At 39.4% G+C, this 12,287-nt stretch overlaps 1 protein-coding gene across 1 annotated transcript in view; it reads right to left on the bottom strand.

Moving 5' to 3' along the window:
* EIF5B (eukaryotic translation initiation factor 5B) overlaps positions 1–12,287 on the bottom strand; it is an 87,370-nt gene that overhangs the window by 60,541 nt on the left and 14,542 nt on the right. The window contains 3 exon segments of the mRNA XM_006172356.3: positions 984–1,659; positions 3,047–3,131; positions 3,242–3,367. Of these exon segments, the coding sequence (XP_006172418.1) occupies positions 984–1,659; positions 3,047–3,131; positions 3,242–3,367 (887 nt within the window).

Genomic DNA, 12,287 nt, shown 5'->3' with positions numbered 1-12,287 from the left:
CTAGACTCCCACACGGTCAACTGCAGTTCAAGTCCTGGGCCTCACAGCTTGAGAATCATGCCAGGCAAATGTATGTGCATGCCCAAGATCCTGAGGGGAGAGTGAACCAGGGATTATGGCAAAGTCATTCCCCCAGGAGGTGATTTCTCGCTTTCCCACTCTACCTTTCTGTCTCTTTCAGTGAGAACACATGCCCTATGGCATAACCCTTAAAAAAGAAAAAAATCAGCAAAGTTGGTCCCATGGCCTACTGGTTAAGAGAGCTAGGTCCCACGTGGCCAAGCACACAGTTTGAATTCTAGCCCCAGCAGCTTGAAAACCATGCCAGGGATATGTGCATGCATGCCCTCAACCCTGAGAAGATGGAGAAATGGAGGAGAGGGGATTGCATTACGACCATGCCTATTGTGGGGCACTCTCTACCTGCCTCTCTCTGGTAAGCACATGTACCCTCTGATAAAGTGAAAAAAAAAAAAAAAATTAAAACTAATGTCAATCTTCCTATTAAAAGGTTTCTAGGATCGGCCTATGGTATGGTAGGATTCCATAACTGGTAGCTTGAGAAATACAACAGGTGTGTATTCACGCATGCCCAAAATCTGTGTATACCCAAAACTCTCGAAAGAAGGACCAGATGCAGAAGGGATTACAGTATGACCATCCCCAACAGGGGTACTTTCTTGCTCTTCCTCTCTGTCTGTCTCCATCTAGTGCAGAGACCTCTGGCAAAATTTTTTAAAATATTTTTTTTCCAGTCTAAGTTTAGTATGTTAAGTTTACTTTTCTATTTCATAGAATAAATTGGGTTTTTTAAAGATAAGAAAGAATTCAAAGATATTATGCTGACTCTAAGTTATCATAAATTATCATTTTTCATTAGGCAAATCCCAGGCTTTATCAAGAGCAAAAAATAGTTTCACAGTGAAATTCTATAAAAATTCCACTCGGTATACAGACAATTTGACATACTCTAAACTACCAACCTTCTCCAGCTGTGGGGGTCTCTCCTTTCTCTTCAGAGGCAGGGGTTGTTCCAGTGTCAAGAGTCACCTTGGATTTTACAGCTTCCTCTTCTGATTTCTTTTGGGATTCTTTTTGTTTACTCGGATCCTTTTTACCTGTTTCTAACTCTTCTTTTTCTTTTAGCTTCCGCAGTTTTGCTTTTTCTTCATCTCGCTTTTTTCTCTCACGCTCTTTCTTTTCTGCCTTCTTCTGGGCCACAGTCTTAATTTTGAAGGAAGAGTCATCATCTTCATTCCCACTCTCTACATTAGGACCTGACTTATTTTTCTGGGTTTTCTTCTGTCCTTTTCTAGACTGCAAAAATTCATCTGATTCATCCCCACTTTCACCTGAAGAATTTACCCGGGAACGCTGTTTCACTTTTTTGCTACTATCTTCATCCTCTTCTGACTCATCCCACTTTTTATTTGATTTCTGAGCTTTCCCTTTAACTTTTTTAGAAAGTTTATTAAAATCGTCATCATCATCACTCCCAGAGTATATTTCCGGCTTTGGTTTTGCAGTCTTTTTTGACTTTGAATCTTTCTCTTCAATTTCTTCACTATCGTTATCGTCAAAACTTTGTTTCTTGCCCTTCTGACCTTTCTTTTTTTTATCTTGCTTTGAGGTGAATTCTTCTTCATTATTTTCTGTTGGCTAAAAAAATTCCCATTGTTAGAAATATTCAAAGAATCATATTTTACTTTTTAAAATAACTGAGGCCCCTCAGAGTCATGCAGCTAACTAGGTACACATAAAAATTCCTCTCAAAATTATTTCAAAAGATGGTCTTATAAGAATATAAAACTTGGGGGAGGGGGGAAACAGGTAGTGGTTAAAGTGCTGGACTCCTCTAAGGCCAATCGAGTCCTAGACCCAGCAGCTTAAAACTCACACTGGGAGTGTGTGCATGTCTGCTCAAAATCCTGAGAGGAGAAAGGATAGCAACACAGTCATCCCTCCTGGGCAGTGATCTCCCATTTTGTCTCTCTCTGGCCCTCTGGTGAGCACATGCACTCTACAGCAAAAATCTCTCTAAAAGAAATAAAATAAGGGGCTAGCAGGTGGCATGGTGGTAAAGGGTGCTTGACTCCCACAGGGCCAACCATGGTTTGAATCCCAGACCTAATGGTTTTCCTTCTCACTTTCCCTTTCTCTCTCCGTCTCTCTCTGGTCAAATTGAAAAATAATAAAATAATTTTTTTTAAATAAATAAGACTATAAAGCTCGGGGCTACACGGAGGTTAAGGCATCTGGATCTCATATAGCTGACCCTATGGCTAGAGTCCCAGACACAGCAGCTTAAAAACCACACCAGGTGCATGTGTGTGCCTGAGTGCCCAAAACCCTGAGAGGATAAAGGACTGTAGCATAGCCACCCTCCCCTGGAGGGGTGATTTCTCACTTTCCTCTCTCCCAATCTCTCTTTCTCTCTCCAGCAAGTGTACGTGCCCTAGCAAAGTAAAAAAAGAAAAAGGAAAAAAAAAAAAAAGAATATAAAACCTAACTAAGTGCCAGAAGTTAGGCTAGCCTAGGCTTCAGACATATCTCACATTTACTGCTAACTTCAGAATCCAGGTGCTATGAAATAAGCACTAATCTAAGCACTAATCAGTCCACATTTACTAACTTTTCAAATGGCATAGGAAACATACAAGAAAAAGTAAAAGAAGAAAAAACATTTATCATTATCCCACTACTCTGAAGCTTATCCCAATTCAAAAGAAGAAAAACAGTCAATATAGAAAACTGGATGGAAGTGGAGAAGAGGGGAGTTGTCATATCTCCACATGAAGAGGCAACATACCATAAAATTCATTTATAGTCCCTAATAATTTTTCTTCTATCTGCAAAAAGTCTTGAAATATATTATTTCTTTCCCCAAAATTGCTTTCTCCCTTTGACATCAGATTTTATAGAAACTTTTAACTAACATATATACATATATATGTATATTCCTCAAGTTTCCAAATACAGTTCCCAAACCAGTACTAGGAATCACGAATAAAACACAAAACACAAATAGGTAACAATGATCTTTCACCTTCACTGCAGCAGTTTCTTTGTCAGCTTTGATGCCTTGAGCTTCCAAAGACAATTCTTCCAGTTCTTTCAGGATATCGTCTTCACTAAAAAAAAAAAAAAAGGATTGAAATATATGTGAAGCACTGGAATCATGTATTAAAGTGAACATAGCTTCAACATGTATAGAAATCAAATATGCTTAAAATACACTTACTCAAAGTCCTGCTTTTTTTTCTCCTTTTTCTTTTTCCCCTTCGATTTTTGAGGCTCCTGTTCCTTTGCAGCACCAGCTCCTTCTATCTCTGCAGCCAAGGCATCAAGATCAATGTCATCCTTGGCACTTAAATGAAAAGAAGACCTAAATGTTACTCAAGAGCAAAATAATCTATCATTGCCACTTACAAAAGAATTTTATATTTTCACCTGTCTCATGCATTAGAAGCACACTCAGGACAATTGTCTGGCAAATTCCTTCATGACAGCTTAAGCTGTATCTACAGCCTCCCTGCATATGCTTCAATAAAGTTTCTGTGTTACACTCAAATCAGAAAGAACCATAATGAAAAGTTCCAAGGGGGGAAAATCTAGGTAATGAAGAAAAGGAAATTTGTAGATATCATAGTTTTTTGTGGGTGTCTGAATGAAGTTATTCATAAAACAGAAGCCAAAATATAAAACAAGCCTTATCAATAACAAAATCTAAATATTTGGACTCCTGTTTACTTTTACTTTGAATAGTAGGAATTTTACAACTGAGAGGAATATCAGAGATCATCTATTAACTTATCTTACTAATGTGAAAACTAAAATGCACAACAACCCAATGCCTAGAGAAATGCATGACTGACTAAATATTCAAATCTAAATGAATTAGAAATGATTCACTAAGGGATCAACAAGCAGCATGATGGTTAAAGGTGCTGGATTCCCACATGGCCAACTGTGGCTAAGTCCTGGACGTGGCAACCTGGGTACATGTGTATGTGTGCCCAAAATCTCAGGAGGAAAATGGAAGGGACTGTGGTGTGGCCATCCCCTGTGTGTGTGTGTGGGGGGGGGGGGGGGGGGTGATTTTTCATTGTCCCTCTCACTGACTCTCTCTCTCCAGTGAGCATATGTACCCTATGGCAAAATCCTTAAAAAAAGAAAGGAAGGAAGGAAGGAAGGATTGACTCACGAAATAAAACATATAGAACAACCAAAAGTCCAGAACCAAGTCTGTTCACAACCTTTCACATTCCTGGTTTCATTTCTAGTTCTATCTGACAGCGGCTCATCTATCAAAACAAGGAGTAAACCAAACTAAGTTCTAGTCAAAACCTAGAGAAAACTACGGAGGTCAGTCTGAGATATACAAGTGAAAAAAGTAGAAGAACCCAAATAAATGGTACAATGAGAAAACAAAGAGTTCATATAAAATGGCCCCCACAAGTGAACATCTTGCCTAAAAGATGCTTTGAGTAGAAAGTATGTCTGAAGAGAAATAACTTCTGAACAAATGTTTACTACTGATATGATAAATAAAATTGAAATATTATAAGATATTGGGACACAGAATTTATCAAGGAGCTTAGAGGAGAGACATAAAAAACTAATAAATCAGAAATAGAAAAACGGTAGGTGACATGGCATGTGTGTGTGCGTGCGTGCCCAAGATCCCAAGAGGAGAATGGAGGAGAAGGGATTGTGGCGTGACCATCCCCCCTGGGGGTGATTTCTAGCTTTCTGTCTCTATGTCTCTCTCTGACCATCCCCTCTGGGGGGTGATTTCTCCCTTTCTGTCTCTATGTCTCTCTCTGTCTATCTGGCGAGCGCACGCGGCCTATAGCGAAAACCTCTCCAAAAAAAAAAAAGACACATATTATGAAAAAATGTTCACTACAAAGAAGAGAAAATTAACATCCTATACAAATATCCTCTTAATTGTAAAATTAGTGAATTTCATTTTTAAAAAATGGGCATTTTCCACTAAAAAGTTGTCCAATGAACCTAAAGCTAGACAAATTTAATTAAAAAACGGGCATTTTCCACTGAAGAGTTGCCCAGTGAATCTAAAGTTAGACAAATAAACATAAAAAGTCTATCTCCTTTCCAAATTATTCCACGGTTCAAAATCTAATATTTCTAAAACTCTTCTCTGATATTTCTTTATAAGCTATAGATTTTTCTTTTTTCATACTGTTTAAGGTTTTTGTCATAGGGGGCGTGCACTCACCAGAGAGAGAAAGAAAAAGTAAGAAATCACTCCCTGCCATGGGAATGTCCACACCACAATCCTTCTCCTCCATTCTCCTCACAGAATTTTAGGCACACCTGCACTTACCTGGCATGATTTTTAAGCCTCTGGGTTCAGAATTTGAACCATGGTCAGCCATATGGGAATCCAGCACCTTAATCACCACTCTACCTGCTGGCCTCATTGCTATATGGGTTTTGAAACTAGCCCCAAATTTCTCTGGCACTCTGAGAAGTGGAAATCTATGTCCCCTTTTCTTTAATATGGGAGCTTTGTGATGGCTTGATAGAATATGACAGAAATGATGTTACAGGGAGATGGCCCCATTGTCTGGTGGTTAAGGGTGCCTGCTCCCACATGGTCAGACCCTGCAGTTCAAATCCCAGGCCCCGTGGCTTGAAAAAAATGCTGGGTGCATATGTGCCCAGAATACTAACAGGATGGAGAAACAGAGAAGGAACTGCAACGTGACTATACCCCACTGGAAGGTGCTTTCCCCTTTCCCTTCCTCTCTGTGAAACACACAGGCCCTCTGACCAAAACAAAAAATTTTAGGGGACAGCTGGTGGCATGATGGTTAAAACAGGAAGATCCCACATGGCCGACTACATGGGTTGGACCTGGCAGTGTGAAAAATTCACTTAGTGGGTGTGTGTGTGTGCATTCAAAATCCTGACTGGAGGGAGAAAGAGAGAAGGGACTGCGACATGACTGTCCCCCTGGGGAGATTCTTTCTCACTTTCCCTTTTTCTCTGGTGAGAATATATATCCTATATATTCTCTAGCAGAACTTTTGGGGTGTTTTTTTTTTTTTTTTTTTGGGAGAGCTTTTTTTTTTTTTTTTTTTTGGAAGAGGTTTTTGCTATAGGGTGCATGCACTTGCCAGACAGAGAGAGACAGAAAGTGAGAAATCACTCCCCAGGGGGGATGGCCACATCACAATCCCTTCTCCTCCATTCTCCTCTCGGGATCTTGGGCATGCATGCACATGCACCCGGCGTGAGTTCTAAGGCACTGGGCCCAGGACATGAACCGCAGTCGACTACATAGGAGTCCAGTGACATAGCCATTACGCTAACTGCTGGTCCCAAATTTTGGGGGTTTTTAAAAAAGAGAATAGAAGTTAGTGGTTTCTGAACCTTCTAGGCTTTGACTGGCAGCATCTACTTCCTGTCCCCATGATATGTTCACTATTAAGTTAATGAGGCTGTCCAGACCACATGGAGAGTGGTGTCCCAGTTGACAGCTCCTGCTGAGGTCCCAATGAATAGCCATCACCAGAACCAAGTGAAGAAGGGAATGGGGAAACCTCTAAGATGACTCTATTACCACCACCTGACTATAACCACATGCAACCTGAAGCAAGACTCACATAATTAAGCCGAGTCAATCCTCAGAACTGTGAAAGATATTTTGATTGTTTCAAGCCATTAAATTTGGGGCGACTTGACAGACTACAGTAGTAACTCAGGCATCCTCACTTAACAACCGACCTGTTTAATGACCACTAAGATCAGTTCTCCAGCCCAGGGAATCCCCTTTCTTGGGCTTTGTCTCGTTCCTGCAGTCAGTATTCGCTACATGAAGTGCACACAATCACACAGGGCTACACATATCTTTGGTAAATTTGCACTTTAATCACGCACCCATAACTATGGGATGTTGGCAAAAAGAAAAAACATGGCTTCACCTGGAGGAAGTGCCAAGATTCAAAGAAAGATTATAGATTAGAGATATTGAGATGAAAATGAAGATCATAAACAAATATAAAGCTGGTAAAAAAAAAAAAAGTAACAGGTATAAAGAGATTTGGAACTGGTATATTGCAACCATTTTAACGATACTGAAAGAGTTAAAGAGGCAGTGAAAGCTTCAGTAGGATTTAAAGTCATAACTAGGCAGTGAAAAGGCCTCATCCATAAAATTACCAGTGATCTAGTTTGATGACCAGATACAAAAAAAAAAACAAAAACAGACGAACCTTTAAATACTTCAATGTCTTTGAAACACAGAAGGTGCATGAAGAAGAATCAACAGAAACTTAACGGCAAGACATAGATGGTTTCATATTCAACCTGAATAAATGAAGTATCAATGGTGAGACATTAAGCACAAAGGTAGAAACAGTGGAAAAAATGTGACCAATTCAATAAAATTATCGATGAAGGAAGCTACCACCTAAAACAGGTCTCCAATACGGATGAAACTGGGTTTTGGAAAAAAAAATGTCCAAAAAGTCCTACAACACAAAAAAGCTATGGAAAAAAAAAAAAAATGTCAGTTTCAAGGCTTGTAAGGACAAGGTCATGTTGCTGTTGGGGAGGAAATGTTGAAGAAGAGCTAATTAATGAAGATTTAATAGAGCTGAGAGTATAGCCACACTAAGAAGAGGAAAGAATGGAAGTACAAGGATTGTACTGTAAAAGGATTAGCTGGGGGCCCAGCAGGCAGCACACTGGTTAAGGCACTGGACGCCCACATGGCTGACCACAGTTTGAGTTCTGGATCTGGCATCTTTCTCTCTCCCTCTCATGTGCGCAAATAGCAAATTTAAAAAATAATAATACTAAATAAAATTAAGTAAATAAAAATGAAATTTTTAAAAGGATTAGCTGGTGTGTTCCTGAAAGTGAACATGGCTGGCTCTATTAGAACGTATGGATCCCAATACAGACCAGGTCACAAAAATGGATTGTCAAATATACTTTTACAATGCTATCGTGAAATTTATGATGAACAAAAGAAACTTGCAAAGGACCACAATAACAAGATTCTTCTCCAAAGCTACACCCAGGACTGCTACTCCTAGAAGTACTTTTGTTTTGTTGCCATTATCTCCCTTACTCAGGGTTCTCCACGTCTCCTGATAATGCCCATGATGACTCTGATGACCTCAAACTACTACCACACTTTGAAGAATTTGATGACTACAATATGAATCTGAATATCTTTTTTATGAATGAACCCTAATTTTTTGGTGCATCACTTTTATAACTTTTGCTAACTGTATTTTTATATTCTGTAATATGTAACAAATGCAAATTAAAACAAAGCTATCAAATTGGAGCTTTCTTTAGACCTTTCATTATTCAGAATAAAAACAATTACAGAAGATCTATATTATTATGCTGTAGTGTGTCCTATTGGTCTCTAGAGCTTATCTAATGTACGCTTTTTGTGTGCACGAAATTACATTATTCTATTGGGCTGTCAGAAAAGATGTGATGTATTTTTCTGTCTTTCTATGCAAAGATGCATCATGACTGTTCTGACAACCTAATAGTATGGTGTCACATGAAATCTATTGAAAAATACATACCCTATGGCACCATGACACACAAAACATCCACCTTTAAGCTCCTCGCTTACAATTAAGTCTCTGAAAGACCTACTTATAGGAATAGAACTTGGTCATTAATCCTCATCAATACCAGGGCCTGTAGTAATGAAGAACAATGGTAAAAGGAAATCAAATTCAAAATACACTACTCCTTCCTCTCCCCCCACCTCCAAGCTGACAAACAAAAATTGTTTGAAACGAAGTGCTGAGAGAAGGGAAAGCCATGCATAATCCTGTTGCTGTCCCTTTTCACTTTGGTTTCTGTTCCCCTACCCTGCCCCCCAAAACTCTTAATATCAAACAAGAAGAGACACCTAAGAAAGAATCCTTTTCAAAAGTATTTATTTCTTCCATGAATGAGTGAGAGAAAGAAACACAGGACCCCAAAAGGGTCCTGATACCATGATCCATATCCAGCCTCAGCCAGCCCCAGATCATGGGCAGATGTATGTACAGCATAGTCAGGGAGGCCTCCAGACCTGAACAGAGAACCTCTTCAAGAGGTTCTATTTCCACTGTACCACCATGTGGCACCCTGGAAATTCTTTGCTCCTACTTGTATCACAGCAGTACCACCAATCCTGAAAAATCTAGTCCTGTCTTCTCTGCAGGACACCTTTCAGCATCTCATTTCCCCCAACCTCCATCAACTTCCTTCTCTTCTTACCCAGCACATCCTTGATGATCAAGTGACATACACAAAGCTGAAAAACAAGACAAAAGAAGGAAAAACACAGCAATCCCTGTCACTCACTAGCTCCCACCGTTTATAACCACTGACCCTGACAGCTCCCACTACCTCTATGGAGTTTCTTCTCAAGTACTACAACCCCTTAATAAGTTTATGTCACCAAAATAGGCCTTATCAGTTTACTAGTTCCTTACTATGTCATTCTTGATTCATTTAAAAGGAGTAGAAAACAATATTGCTTTACACTGTACAATACAATGCAAAAGTAATATATCTTATCACCTTCCACAAAAATTCCATCTAATCCCTTATTTTCAAAATATCTGGTATGTTGGGACCAGCAGTTGCATAATGGCTATGTCGCTGGATTCCCATGTAGTTGACCGTGGTTTGAGTTCCGGACTGGTGGCTTAAACCCACGCCAGGCGCATCGCGTGTGCATATGTGCCCAAGATCCCGAGAGGAGAATGGAGGAGAAGGGACAGTGATGTGGCCATCCACCCTGGGAATGATTTCTCACTTTCTGTTTCTCTGTCTCTCTCTGTCCTTCTGGCAAGTGCACATGCCCTATGGCAAAAACCTCTCAAAAAGACAACAACAAAAAAACTTGATTATGTTGAAGTGACAATAAGAACGCAAGAGAAAGTACAAGCACCACCTTGTAAATCCCCCTACATACATAATCTATGTTCATATGTATTATAGATTCCAATGTGTCAAAATATAAAGCAAGCAGCTTTTACAAATTGGAGTATCCTCAAAGGTAGAAGGCGGAAGAACACAAGGTTGTGGATAATTTCAGAAGCCAAAAAAATTTCTCCAGTAACTTTTTATCTGTTTTATCTGTTTGTTTTAAGTTTTAATTTGATAATAAACATTTAAGAAGAACACACCATGGACCATATGTATGACCACTTTATCATAGTATACTGTCACAGAACATCCGAGCAAGCTTTTGTTTATAAATCCACTGAACTAAGTTCTTTCAGGCTGAAGATCAAATGCAGACTTAATATGTAAAGTAAGCTTTGCCAAGTGAAGTCACTGTATTATAAAGCTTAAAACCATTAATTCAGGTGCCAGTAGGTGGCACAGTGGTTAAGATGCTGGATTTCTACATGGGCAAACATGGTTTGAGTCCCGGAACCAATGGCTTCAAAATCACACCAGGGGGAAGTCTAGGCAGGAGTCAGATGACCAGAAACCACTGCAGAAGCACAAGAGATATGAAAAACGGAGACCAGCAGTTGGCATAATAGCTGTGTTGCTGGACTCCCATGTAGCCGACCGCGGTATGAGTCTCGAACCCGGTGCCTTAAACTCACACCAGGCGTGTGCATGCCCAAGATCCCAAGAGGAGAATGGAGGAGAGGGGTTTGTGATGTAGCCATCCCCCGTCAGTGGTGATTTCTTGCTTTCTGTTTTTCTGGTGAGCGCACGCAACCTATAGCAAAAACCTCTCCAAAAAAAGGAGAGATGAGAAATGAAGAAAATCTTTCTCCTCTAATGGAAAATAACTCCTCTTCCCCCACAAAGAATACAAAGGAGCTCATGGAAATGCCAGATAAAGAATTTAAAATATTAATAGCGATAAAGCTAACAGAGATGCAAGAAAATAGAGACAACAAACTCCAGAAGATACAGGAGAAAAGTGCACCAAGTTCCAGAAGGGTGAGCAAGTTCTTGTAAGATCTGAAAGAGGAGATATACAACATAAAAAATAATCAAACAGAATTGTTAGAGATGACAGCTGTAATACAGGAAATCAAAACTTCCCTTGAAAATATCAAAACATTAGATCATGCAAAAGATCGAATCTCAGATGGAGAAGATAGAACCTTTGACCTAAAAAAAATTCACCAAAAAGACTGAGAATATAACTCAAAAAAAATAAAAAAAGAGAGAGAACATCCGAATAATACTAGTAATACTCGATCCATTAAACTCCCAAACATCAGGATCATCGGCATCCCAGAAGGTGAAGAAACTAATATGGGCGTTGATAATCTACTCCATAAAATCTTGGAAGAAAATTTTCCAAACCTACAGAGGCACTCAAATATCCAGACCCAAGAAATACAAAAGACCCCACATAGAATTGACCCAAGATGATCTTCCCTGAGCACATCATAGCCAGATTGACAAAAAAACAAGAGACAAGATACGAAAATTGTCAAGAGAGAAACTCCAAGTTACTTTCAAAGGATATCTCATAAGACTAATGTCAGGTCTCTCATCAGAAACAATGCAAGCAAGGAAAGAATGGGCAAATATATTCAAAATGTTAAGTGAAAAACAATTTCAACCAAGAATACTATACCCAGCAATATTATCTTTCATATGGGAAAAAAAGTGTGCACTTGCCAGAGAGACAGAGACAGAGACAGAGAAACAGAAAGTGAGACATTACCACCACCACCACCCCGGGGAATGGCCACAACACAATCCAACTATACAGTTTGAGTCTCAGAACTGACAGCTTGAGCATACCACGCACATGTGTGCATGCCCAACCCCCCCCACCTCCAAAAAGGAGCAAAAAATGGAGGAGAAGGGATTGCAGCATGACCATCCCTCATAAGCGGGATGCTTTCTCACTTTTTCTCTTTTGCTCTAGCTCTTTAATGTGTGCACATGTCATCTGGCAAAAAATTTTAAAAACAAGTGAACTTGTACTCTTTGTATTTCACAGAAGTGACTGTGGAATTAATCGCTTGTCCTTAATCATTGTTAAAGAATTATTCTCACTTAATTTACTTTGTACAGTGCCTGGCGTAACCAAATTTTTTTTTTTTTTAAATTTTGGTGCAGTGCCTATAATTCCAGCTACTAGTGACTGAGGCAGGAGTTTGAATCTATCTTGGGTAACACAGCAAGTCTGTTTGAAACAGCTAGACATAGTAATATGCTACTCAAGAAGATGAGCAGGAGGATCACAACACAACAAGATCCTATCTTAAAATAAATTAATAAAATTATGTAGATTTCTGAAA

Source organism: Tupaia chinensis, unplaced genomic scaffold, assembly GCF_000334495.1.
Source record: "Tupaia chinensis unplaced genomic scaffold, TupChi_1.0 Scaffold144276_1, whole genome shotgun sequence".
NCBI classification, from domain to species: Eukaryota; Metazoa; Chordata; class Mammalia; order Scandentia; family Tupaiidae; genus Tupaia; species Tupaia belangeri.
Note: the sequence above shows the minus strand (reverse complement) of the source record. Positions and strands in the feature narration are given on the sequence as shown.